Source organism: Microcebus murinus, chromosome 2 (assembly GCF_040939455.1).
Source record: "Microcebus murinus isolate Inina chromosome 2, M.murinus_Inina_mat1.0, whole genome shotgun sequence".
NCBI classification, from domain to species: domain Eukaryota; kingdom Metazoa; phylum Chordata; class Mammalia; order Primates; family Cheirogaleidae; genus Microcebus; species Microcebus murinus.
The window spans coordinates 41,349,902-41,362,895 of record NC_134105.1 but is presented as its reverse complement, the minus strand read 5'-3'; the positions used below and the strand labels follow the sequence as shown (position 1 = coordinate 41,362,895).

The 12,994-nt window shown below is 39.6% G+C and overlaps 1 protein-coding gene across 2 annotated transcripts in view; it reads right to left on the bottom strand.

Moving 5' to 3' along the window:
* The window catches only part of TCEANC2 (transcription elongation factor A N-terminal and central domain containing 2), a 37,452-nt gene extending 24,467 nt beyond the window's left edge, over positions 1 to 12,985 (bottom strand). The window contains exons 1-3 of one of the 2 annotated variants that reach the window (XM_012776334.3): positions 12,626 to 12,985; positions 11,888 to 12,029; positions 1,778 to 1,919 (exon numbers count right to left, since the gene is read on the bottom strand). In XM_012776334.3, coding sequence (XP_012631788.1) covers positions 1,778 to 1,919; positions 11,888 to 11,989 — 244 coding nt within the window. In that variant the 5' untranslated portion in view covers positions 11,990 to 12,029; positions 12,626 to 12,985. The remainder of the gene's footprint in view (positions 1 to 1,777; positions 1,920 to 11,887; positions 12,030 to 12,625) is intronic. The other variant, XM_012776332.2, reaches the window with a different exon arrangement.
* Between the last annotated feature and the right edge of the window lie 9 nt (positions 12,986 to 12,994).

Genomic DNA, 12,994 nt, shown 5'->3' with positions numbered 1-12,994 from the left:
TCCTCTACTCCCAACATGAGTGCTCATCTGGCTAACTTTTCCCCATCATCAGGGCACTCATCATATTGTATGATAAAGGTTTGTGAAATTGACTCTTTCCATTAGGCTTCAGGCAGGATGATACCTGTCTCCCTTATTATTATGCCTGCAGTTACCAGCACAAAGAAGGTATTCAGTAAATATTTGTCCTTTATAAGCCACAGGATAGGGCCAGGCAGGAAGGCTAAAGGTTGAAGAATGTAAACACCCTTGGGCAATGATCCAAATGAAATCTTCAACATAGTAACTGACTTAACTATAAAAGGACTGAGAAACTGCTATATTCCACACAATCTCAAGTTTTTAGGGGAGGCCTGGGGTAGAGTCAGGACTTAAAAGTTGGATGATTTCCAGTTCCTCCTAAGTCAAACCCTGTTTTTGTGGTTTCATTATAATCCTTCAATTGAAATCTCTGAACATTAGACACACCCATTCTTGAAAGCACACTTACAACTGTACTCAAAGGCCAAATGGAGATGACTTTTTAAAAACTATCATCTGTTTTGCATTTGTAGGATAATTGCAACCTACTATGTTGATATTAAGATCTGTTCATATATGGTATTTGCGGAGTATGCCTAAATATGAACATATACATATGCATATATACATGTCATAAAATATTAATCACTAGTACCCTCTACTGGTAGAAATACTTTATCTGCTCATATGAATGATCTTATTGCCCTCTAGTGACCACGACCTATAAAGACAGAAAATCCAGCAGCAGATGGGAGAATCTCCTTGGCTACAATGATAGGGTTTTATGTTCTTTAAGCGTCTAATTTTCTGAGATTCTGGTTTATGTTACAGAGGTGCAACTCAAAGACTCTTGGGGACCCTCTGGGGATTTCATACAGCTCTTCCCAGCTGTTAGTGCCAGTCTGAAGCTGCTCTCTCTCCTGCTTCTCAGGAACAAGAGGTCAAGGGGAGGCAGACAAGGCAACGGCTGCACCAGTGAGGGCAAGAACAGCAGCTGTGAACGGCTGCCCTGGACTCCCTGGGGAGCTGGGAGCAGCTTGAGGAACACATGTTGGCCCTCCCTTGCATATTATTCACAGTTGCCTACTGTACTAAAATGGCAATTCAACATAGGCCCGCCCTGCCTTACCTTTTAAATATATCCTAAGCTACAATAAACAATGCTGCAGTAAATGTTGCTATCATTTTGTTTTATAAACCAGGCTTTGCAGGATATTTCTACTGAAGACAGAAAGGCCAAGTTTCTTTCAAGATGTAACTGAACGTCACTTCCTCCATGAAGCCTTTCCTTGAGTCCATAGATGTCAATGATTTCTCTGTCCTTTGTGCCAGCATATACCTTGTATAGATCAGAATGGTACCCAGAGCGTTATTTATGCTTTTATTTGCACACTCAAAATGTTGAGTGATCTACAGTGATCTACAGTGATCTGTAGATCACTGCCAGTTGCCAGTCCATGAGCCAAGTGCAGAAATTGAATGTAAGCATTTAGAAACTTTTATAGCAATATGACAAGAGTAATTCTACATCTGTTGAATCTAAAAATTATGGTTTGTATTTTGTATATTTTAATATCATTTTATTACATATTACAAAAGTATTGGCCTGAAACCAAGGGAGAATATTTTTTAAATGGTCCTTTATCAGAGATAGTTTGAAAAGCACTGATATAGCAGATAACTTCATATTTGAGGGAGGAATGAAAGAAGACAACAAACTATAAGCACTTGTCATAAAATTAAGAAGGAAACATACCTATCCTTGTTGATTTTAACACTTCCCTGGAGGGTATTTTCTTCTTTAATTCTCGTAAGGCTTCAACTAGATTCTCTTTACTTTGATCAGGAAGCTCCAACATAGCTTTCCATCTTTTTAGGTCTTCTATAACCACAACTCTCTGGGAAAAAGAAAAGTCATTTGGAAAATGGAACATTTTCATTAGAAAGACATCTGCCTTCACCTGAGCTAATGGGGCTCCTATTGGCATATGAATTATTGATTATGACCTGAACCAAAGCACAGTGTGCCTGATGGCCCCAAATGATGGGTAATTGCTTAAAAGCAGGTCCTGCCTGCTGCAAATCAGGAAGAGAGGTACATCTATTAGGAAAAGTGCAAGTTTTAATCTTACCATGTCAGACACCACTGGGCACTTAGGAGGGAGAAGCAATAAGGATGAGAAGAAAAGAAAAATGATGCTGAGGTGTATCAACCCTATAGCTTACTTAAGAGTGTCTTAATTCACAGGCAAGAACAAAGAGCAAAGAAGTCATAAAGACATGTTTATTTCAACAATTAAAAACACACTTCAAAAGTTCCGCTCTTCCTAAAGCAGTGGTCCACAAACTTTTTGGCACCAGGGACCATTTTCGTGGAAGACAATTTTTCCACAGCCTGGGGAGAGAGGGGATTGGTTTCGGGACGATTCAAGCACATTACATTTACTGTGCACTTTATTTCTATTATTATTACATTGTACTACATAATGAAATAATTATATAACTCACCATAGTTTGGGGACGCCGTCCTAGAGGATAAAATGCACTCTGTCTCTTGTTCAAAGAACTTTTTAAAATGTCAAACACATAGAAAGGTACAGAGAATAACCCACTACTTACAATGAAAAAAAGTTAACATTTTGCCATCATATAAAATAATAAAACCTTATAAAGTTTAAGTCCCTTTATACCATTTACCAGACTCATTCGCCTCCTTCCCTTCCTAGAAGAAACTATGTATGTGTACGTGTACCATCTTATAGTTGGTCTGCATCTTTCTATTAAGTGTAAAATATTAATAATTAAGGAATCTGGGTAAAGGGGATAGGAAAGTTCTTTGTACTGTGGTGCAACTTTGAAATTACTTCAACTAAGAACTTCTTAAAAAGTAAACCGGAAACAAAAAATAAAGTTGCTTTTATAATCACACACAAAAAAATCTTGTCTTGGATTGTTATTACCCTGGGGAGGTAGGCACAGTGAGGCATTAGAAGGCGATATAGGACACTTCTGGGTTTCTGGTAACATTGTTCCTCGATCTGGATGCTGGTGTATTAGTCATTGTGGTGAAAATTCCTCACAATGTACACTAACAATTTGTGTACATTTCTGTATGTATTTTTTATATGATAGTTTGGTAAAAAGCAACCAAAAGAAGTCTTGTCTTGTCTCCCTTCCTTGGCTGGGGTCTGCTTCAGGCCTAGAAACCCATGGTGGGAGAAGGGTAAGTCTGACTCCCCTACTTCCCCATCTTTGCTTCTCCTCCTCTCCAATCTGCATGTTTACTTTGGTTTCTGACCCTTCCAGGTTCAAAGCTAGGAAAAGGAGGAAAGGAAAAGGAAAGGAAGAGCCCTACTTTCTGTTGTGATACTATACTAATCAGGTTTTAGTGCTCTCTGGACTTGGTAGATATTTAAAGCTGACTCTTTTTCTCTTACAGGGTATTTTTATAGTTCCTTGGAGAGCTCCAACTGCTGAGTTCTTGCCTACAGTTCCCATAATGTGGGCAATGCCTCTGACAGCCAGTTGCTTGCAAGTTCTGCTTTGGTCCCCAGTTTTTGGCAACCGACCTCCCACAGAGTCTATAGGGATCCCATTGTCTTTCCAAGGATGCTGAGGAACCCACCCACTTTCATTCAACTCTAAGCCAGACAGTATTCTTTCCCACAATTGCCCACATCTTTGTCCTAAAAAATCCTGAGGGTAACAGCCTTCCCAGTGCAGTCACTTCTCCCTCAGGCATCAGTCAGCCTCTCTTCTTTTCTAAAGAAAAGTCTTTAGACTTTTCCAAGCACAGGTCTGATCTCTGTCCATCAACTGGACATATTTTCTCTTTACTTCTTTTTTTCTCCTTATCATCTATTTAACAGTCTGAGTTTTCTTTAATCTTCATTTCTTTATGGTTTGAAAGTTATACATTATATTTCTATCATTTTAGTATACACCTTCACAGTTTTTAAGATATATGTTCAATGAAACCAGTACTCATCTTATAAGCCTCTATCTTCATCTACTTTGTCTATCCTTTATGTCTTTTTCTGTTCATATTTCTCTTCTCTTTATTTCTCTGTGATACATTCTAAATGAATTCCTCAGATCTAGCTTCCAATTCACTATTTCTCTCTTTAGCTATGGCTTGTCTATTTTCAACTTGTTCAATGTGTTTCTGCTTCTACAAATATATTTTTTCATTGGACAAGTTCTGTTTTTGCTGTTTTCTGCAAACATACTTGTTCTCTTTCCATACTACCCTATGGTTTCTATTCCTTTCTTAATCTCTGTGGATATTTTAAATATATTTAAGTTCTCTTTCAGATTGTTTTCATCTATATTTCTTGGGGTAGAAAATCAAATACTTATATATATCTGCTCATTCTCCTTCTTGGTAATTTATTTTCTTACAGACTGCAATTTTTGAACACGAGTTCATCTTTAAAGGGGACTGTTTTCCATGAAAGTCCTGTGTGCTCTAGAATATAAAAAGTCTTAACAGGGAAATCTCACATTTGCCTTTGCCAAGGTCTTCAGATATTCCTGGTTCTATATCAGTTATTACATTAAAATTTTTTGGCTTTGCAGATAATGTGAATTTAAACTACAGTTGGCCCTCTCAATCTGTGGGTTCCACATTTGTGGAGTCAATGAACCACAGAACGAACCACAGAACGGAAATATTTTTTTCAAAACTATGGATGGTTGCATCTATAGTGAACATGTACAGATTTTGTTCTTGCCATTATTCCCTAAACAATACAACAATTTACATAGCATTTACATTGCAATAGTTATTACAGGTTGAGTATCCCTTATGCGAAATGCTTGTGACCAGAAACGTTTTGGATTTTGAAATATTTGCATTATACTTACCAGTTGAGCACCTCAAATCTTAAAATCCAAAATCAGAAATGCTCTAATGAGTATTTCCTTTGAGCATCATGTCAGCACTCAAAAGGTTTTGGATTTGGGGGCATTTTGGATTAGGGATGCTTAACCTGTGTAAATAATCCAGAGATGATTTAAAGTATAGAAGAGGATGTATATAGTTTATATGCAAATACTACACCATTTTATATAAGAAACTTGCCCACGAATTTTGCTATCTGCAGGGGATCCTAGAACCAGTCCCCCATGGATACTAAGGGATGACTGTGTATATATATATATATGTGTGTATATATATATCTATATATTCATGTATGGTAATAAGTGTATAGTTCTAATTTATTATAGTCAATTTTTTTTCCATCTAAGACCCTGAGATTACAATCTTCATGTTGTTTCCTTGGACCAGTGGATCAAAATTTTCCATTTTTCATAAACATGGTAGTCCTATCTTGACTCTCAACTTCATGGGGGTCGGGGGATCACTTCTAGCTCCCGACATAACATTAGCCTGAGGCCTTATCTCCTGACCCTATATTGGCCTTAAAACCCCAACCTCTAAGCATTATATCTGAATTCAATATTCCCTGAAACTATTTAGCTTAAGCTCCCACTTTCTCTGGGTTTGGATTTCCTCTCTCTTCCTGGCACCTGAGAATTTCCCTGTCTTGCTTTCAAGCTCAGCTCTCTACTAGAGACTTTTTGTCCATCGTTTCTACATTGTTGGAATTGAGTTAGGGTTTCCACATCAGATCACTTCAAGATATGGAACTATAGAAATCCAAATTCTTTACCATGGCATAAAGCCTTCCATGACTTGGCTGCTGACATCCTTTTTGGTCTCATAATTTGCTCGAGATATACCAAATTATTTGTAGCTTCCTGAATGAAACACACCCTTTTTAAATTTTATACACTTTGCCTAGGGTGCTTTCTTTGTTTTTTTTGCCTCATTCACCTGATAAACACCCATTTACTTTTTAAAATTCTCTTCAAGCATCGCCTCCTCGATGAAGCCTTTCTTCTGCTTCTTTTTTTTTTTTTTTGAGACAAAGTCTCATTCTGTTGCCCGGGCTGGAGTGCAGTTGTGTCATTATAGGTCAATGCAACCTCAAACTCCTGGGCTCAAGTGATCCTCCTGCCTCAGCCTCCCATGTCCCAAGTAGCTGGGACTACAGGTGTGCGCCACCATACTCAGTTAAGTTTTTAGATTTTTTTTGTAGAGACAAACACCTCCCAGCCTTATGAAGCCATTCTTGCCTCTCTTCTCACACATTTGACCATACTTTCCTTTGGGTCCCTTTGCAACCAGTATAGACTCCTACTGCTGCACCTGTGCTTTCTGCATATATTTATCAACAAGGCTGACTTCCCCATGAGACAATGAATAACACGAGGGCTGGAACAATTTCTCATTTATCTTGCTATCCTCAGTGCACAGTAGGTATAATTGAACAAAACTCTTTCTACCTTCAAGGACTAAGTACAGTACAGTTTTCAGATTTGAGATTTTAGAGCAAAAATACAAAAAATAGCAGTCCATTCAAGAGCAAAAGAATTCCCTATATATCAAAGAAATGTCTCCATATATCTGTCTAAATATGGGCCCCCAAACAGATATTTCAAATTACTTAGAGTAACAAAAGAAATGGACAAAATATCAATGGAGAAGCTACAATGAGTAGTGAAATAGTTACCACCAGAAAGAAGATGTGCTCTCCAATGTACCATCTGGTCTTACAGTAGTGGATGGCTGAAATATCTAGTTTGACAAAACCAATTAGGGAAAATGATTCACTCATAAGCAATAATGTGGGCACCATTCCACTGGTGGGGGCAGGAGACAACATATTGGCTAGCCAATCCTACAAAGGAAGGAAAGGTTTACAGAACATTCTGAAGTGATGAACCTAAAAGAAGTAGCATATTCTAGGATCTTTTAATAATAATAATAATAAAAATCTATTGCAATCAACAGAAGAAATCACTTTCCCTTAAGGGAGTGAGAACAGATTAACCAAATTAACCTTTACCATTTAAATGTACACTACATGAGCTCTATTGAGTATCACTGTTACTGAATGTGATAAGGCTAAGGCAAAATTACTTGTAATATACTGATAACAGAAGTACAATGGTCCTAATATCCCAAGATTTTTTACCTCCTCAACGTGGCATTCAGCAATCTCTACTTTTTTTTAAAGTTCACTCTATAAGGAGCAGACTATGGACCCAAATTGTCTAGTTCAAATCCCAGCTCTGCCACTAATAGCTAGATGATGTTAGGCAAGCTATTATACTTTACAGGTTCTTCATCTGTAAATGATAAAAGCATACATTTCATAAAGCTGATATTAAGATTTAAAGATTTAAGATTAAAGAGTTAATACATGTAAAGTACAATATGCAGTCCATAGAAATGGGCTCAATAAATGTTAGTAGTAATTATTACTATTACTATGTCCATCATCAAAATCATCATTCTCAGCTCTAGTTTTACTACACAAGCCTTTTCTATTCTGTACACAAGAAGAGGAAACTATTAGTTTTTACTACATGCCAGGCACAATGCTCAGCCCTTCCAACATGAATTTATTTAGCTCTCAAAACAACACTGCAGGTTAAGTATTAGGTGTTGTTATTCCTGATGTTACTGATGAGGAAACTGACGCTTGAACTTTCAGCAGATTCTTGGTATTATGTGATGCTGGTGTGTGAAAGTCAGTCACTCAGCAGAAAGTGGACTGAGCTAACTCTCTAAAATTCACGTTTAACTGAACTTGTTTCCAATTTGCAATTCTATACACATGAAAGTATACATCATACGTGCACAAAGGAAACAGAACAGTAAGTACCACTTACGAATGGTTATATGCCACTACTTCCCTCTACCTAGCCAAATCTTCCCTTCCCTTTAAGGCACCCTGCCACATAGCCTCTGACCACTAAAACAGACACTAAGCTCTCTCTTATCTTAACTCTAAACCCTGACTGTCTATATGACAATTTTGTAATGGATCCCATGTGATTTTGTATCATTTTTTATTAATTTCTTATAATTTGATCCCCTTACAGGAAGTCTCATGAGAGCTCATATTTTGATCTTAAATTTCTCTTATGTTCCCTGTAGCTGCGGTCGCCAACTCCCAGGCCTAAGGGCCAGAGGCAAGGCTGAGGCAGTGATGCCCTACCACTGTCCATGGAAAACCTGTTTTCTATGAAACCAGTCCTGGTGTCAAATAGGTTGGGAACCACTGCTCTGTAGTACTTAGCATAGTGCTGGGAATAAAGTTGTTTAACAATATTTGAATAATAGTTTACTATTAAAACCCTATAAGGACATGCCAGAATAAGGATGATTATTACTTATTAAATAAATCTTATCTATAATGCAGTAGGCACTGTGTTAGATCTTGCAGCAAAATCAGAACATAAGATACTTAGCAGTAGTCCCAGGCCTCATTAGTTCATTATGGATTAGAGAAAACTACGAGTAATCTGATAATTACAATATAGTAAGGTAACTACTAGGACAGGTATTTGAACCAAATGATAAGAGAATACTAAAGAGGGATTAACTCCACTAAAGGACCCAGAAAGCATTTCAACATTCATTTATTTAAGAAATATTTATTGAGCACTTAATATATGCCAGGCACTGTGTTAGGTCAAGGACACAGAGGTAAATAAAATATATTCAAGGTCCCTATACTCATAGAATTTATAATCTAGGAATTACAGGGAATGTGGCTTTTGAGTGTGTTGACAAATGAGTAAGAATTCACTCTATAAAAAGAAATAGAAGGGCTTTCCAGGAAAAGGGACCAGCATTCAGTCCAAAAAAGACCTGGAGACATAAAAGAGAATCATTTATACAAAGAGTGAGTGGCTCATGCCTGTAATCCTAGCACTCTGGGAGGCCAAGGCAGGAGGACTACTTGAGCTCAAGGAAGACCCCACATCTCTACCCCAAAAAATAAATAAATAAATAGTCAGGATATGGTAGTGCTTGCACCTATAGTCCCAGCTAAACAAAGAACACCAAGGAAAGGGGTGTGGCTGGAATGAATACATGTAGATGAGAAGCCACAGGGATGAGATGATAAGGCACATTGGGGCAGAACAAGAAAGGTTTCATGTGTAATGCCAATGCCTTCAGTTTAGTTCATTTGGTCATTGAGAAAAATGGGAGCTCCAGTGGCACAATCGGTTAACGCATAGTACTTCTAAGAAAAATGTATTGTGGCTTACTATATGCCAAGTCCTGTGCCAAGTGCTAGGACACAAAATCAGTAAGACATAGTCTTTCAAGAAGCTTAGAGTAACAGGACACAGGCAAGTAAAGAAATAATTGTAATATAGCACAAGTAAGTGCAAGGATACATGCATGTTTGAGGTACAGGGATGGCTCAGAGAAGGGAATGCATCCGGGAAAAAGAAGGATGGTCAGGAGGGATGAATACAATTTCATAAAGTAAAGATAATAACACAACAGCAAACACTTGCATAGTACTTAGAATGTCCCAGATTCTATTCCAAGCACTTTACTTATATTGACTCACTGAAACTTCATAATATCTTATAAAATAGGTATTATTATTAATCCCCATTTTATAGATGAGGACAAGAGGTTAAATAACTTTCCCAAGGTCACAAGGTCACACTCAGCAGAGCTGGGATTTTAACACAGGCAGTTTGGCTCCAGAATCTATGTTCTTTATTACTACAGCCAAACTGCCTGTCACACAGGAGGGTGAGGCATTCCAGGTACACAGGACAGTAAAGGCAAAGGCACAGAAGTGTGATAGAGCACATCTTTGGGGATTATGAATGGCTGACACTGGATGGAGTGTAAATGATAGGAGCAGCAGGGGATGAGGCAGGCAGGTGTCAGCCTGTTCATGGAAGGCCTTGGGTGCCTTGTAAAGAACTATGGTCTTTATCAACAGGTAAAGAGAAATTATAAAAAGGTTAGGCAGGGAGATGACCTGACTAGATTTTCTCTTCTGTTTTAGACATATTTCTCTGACATAGAGTGGAGGGGACAAGTCCATAGATCATAGCACTGCTCTAGGTGAGAAATAACAAGATTTTGAATTTAAAGTGGAAGATGAGCAAGTGGGAATGAGCAAGAAGGATTTTTAGTAAGGAGAATTGAAAATTGTATGTAAGAGAAAAAAGAGTTAGGGATAGTTCCCTAGGTTTTTAGTCCCAGTAACTTGGTATTGGATATAAAAGCAAATATAGGAGAATAGGGAACAGGTTTGGAAGAACAGCTAATGCATTTAAGGGAAATGTTATCCCATATACCTGTTGTTTATTCTGATTCCATAATCTTCACATCACTTATTTTCATCATCACACATAGTGATACTCACATGGGGCAAAAGTGGGGACACAGAGAAAAGAAGGGGCAGGTAGAGGTATATTAGAATCTGGGGCCAGGTGCAGTGGCTCACATCAGCATTTTGGAAGAACAGGGTGAGAGAGTTGCTTGAGGCCAGGAATTTGAGGCTGCAGTGAGCTATGACTGGGTCACTGCATTGCAACCTGGGCGACAGAGTGAGACCCTATCTCTTAAAAAACAAAAAACTGGGTGTTTGCAGGTGATGTACATGTATGTATCGTTCAATTATTCTGCCCATCTTCTTCCTCCACTGCTATATACAATTATTCCTGAATATTCTGACAAAGCAGAGATAATTGGAAAACTTGAACGTATTCTATGAAGTCACAGAGCTGCAAGATTAGGAAGCACTTTAAAGATCATCTAAAGTTCAGGAGGTCTCAACCAGGGGCCGCCTGGAAATATCTGCGGACATTTTTGGTTATCACAGTGGGAGGAGCTACTGGCATTTAGTGCCTGAGAGTCAGGGATGCTAAACATCCTAAAAGTCACAGGAGAGTGCCAAATAATGAATTATCCTGCCCCAAAGAACAACAGCGCCCCCTGGAAGAAACACTGATATAATTCAACCTCTACAGAGAATGCTTTGCTAAAGATCAGCCAGTTGCCCAGTAGGGCCTAGGACCCAGGGCTTCTGTTTAAATTTCCCTTCACTGCTTTCCAATATGGATCTGGAAAGCCTGTGAGATATCCAGAAAGGAGACTAACTTAGTGTGCAGTTCAGGTACTCAGAACGCTGCCTTGTTGTCATAGTCCATTGCACATTTTCTCTAGCCCTAGATTCCCCTCTCGCCTTCATAAATGTAGGCTGGAGGTACAGGTTTGGCAGCTGTCAGCATAGAAAGCCTTGAGATGGATAAAGTCACACTGGCCAAATACATAAAATGTGACTGAGATCTCAGGAGCACAAACAGGAATCTAGTGGAGGAAGAGGAACCAATAAAGGAAACTGAAAAGAAGTCAGAAATGTACAAGGTAAGGTAAAAGATGACAAAGGGGACTAATTACAAGTTTGTATTCTTTTGGTGAGATAATAATTACTTTACCATTTATTGGGTACCTATGTTCACTGATTCATTGTATCTATTCCTTGCATCTTCCTTGCTAACAGAAATCAGACTGGAGTTCAGGGTAGTAAGAGTCCATTCAAACAGTTCTTTACCAGTCTCAGCTGTAGCTGTGGGGCCATGTGACACAGTTCTGGGCAATAAGATATGAGAGAACAGAATTATCACTCACCCCTTAGTGAGTTTGTACAGGGTATATAGAACCATATTTGGTACTTTAACATTCCTAACAGACAAAAGGACATTTTTCAAAAGAATAATAACAAAGGGGTTTGTCCTACTAGCTAGCAAACATTCGGCAAAGCAAGGGTATTAAGTGTAGCAGAGGTGCAGGAATTGATAAACTGAAGTCTGTACAGGGTATGGGGGAAACAAGGAAGAAGTGGTCAGGTACACTCTGGGGGAGGGGGCATAGCAAGAGAAAATTCATAGGTCTTCCACAAGAGAATCATTCACACCACCTTGCTACCAGTTATTTGCACATTTTCTCTAGTCCCAGATCCCCTCTCACCTTCAGAGATTCAATTGTGGCCTGCTTGTAAATCTTTTCTCCAGTATCTTTCTTCTGAGGGCTATTCTGGATTCTAGGAGTTCGAATGACGAATTTATCCATTGTTAGGGAACTTCAACTACCTTCACGTGCTTGTAGTGTTCTGGTCAAGAAAGAGGGTAGATTGTAAAACTTCAAGACTGCTGTGATGTTTGTTCCCCAAAGTGACACACTTGGGTTCTCTGGAAGAATTCCTGAATTATGGGGACTTTTGGGTGTAATTTATAGGAAGTAAAAAAAGAAAGATCTTCCCAAGAACTGAAACAGCACACAGTGATCGGTCTACTTCCTGAGTTAGGAAGCTTCTAGCTTCCAGAAAGGGCACGCTGTAGAGGGGATTCGAATATTTGGGACAGGCATTGAACCTGGTGACTTCTAAATCCTCTTTCCATTTTAGGATGGGTTGTGGCAGGGTTAGGATTACACTGAGCTCGAGGAAGTCTTTTTAACAACTACCCTACCACAGCCACAATCCCAAGGTTGCCCTAGTAACCAGAAACCTACAACCACCTCCAGACTTCAGCCGCGGGGGAGGAGGGGGTGTCCTCACAGTACGCAGCCATCTCCAGGAACTGCTCGGTGGTCAGAGTTCCCTAACCACGAATGTCATCCACTGGATTCCCAAGCAAAGAGAAACACTATCCTCCTCTGTTTCCAGTAATCAGGAGCCCGGCAAGGGGCACCCAACAACGGGCTGACCTGAGACCCACCAAGAAAAGCAACCCCGGTAGCTGCTGGGCCCCTCCACACTGCAACCTCCGAGGCCCCCAAGCTTAACCGCCAGTGTAGGAACTAAAAAGACGCTTCCTCCTCAGGCTGTATTTACTCGGAAGAAGTTCCGCCCACTAGCATAGAGCGTCTGACCCACAGCGAACCACACTCCCCAGCATGCACTACGAAGCGAGCGGGCGGAAGGAGTGCCTAAGCCAGCTGTAGTTTTCCGAGACCCACTTTCCGACCAGCACCGTGCGCCTCCCCGCAGCGGAGAACTACATGCCCCAGCCTGCCCCGCAAAGGGACGGCGCCTGGGGGCGCAGGTTCGCGCTAATACCCGCGATGGTTGGCTCG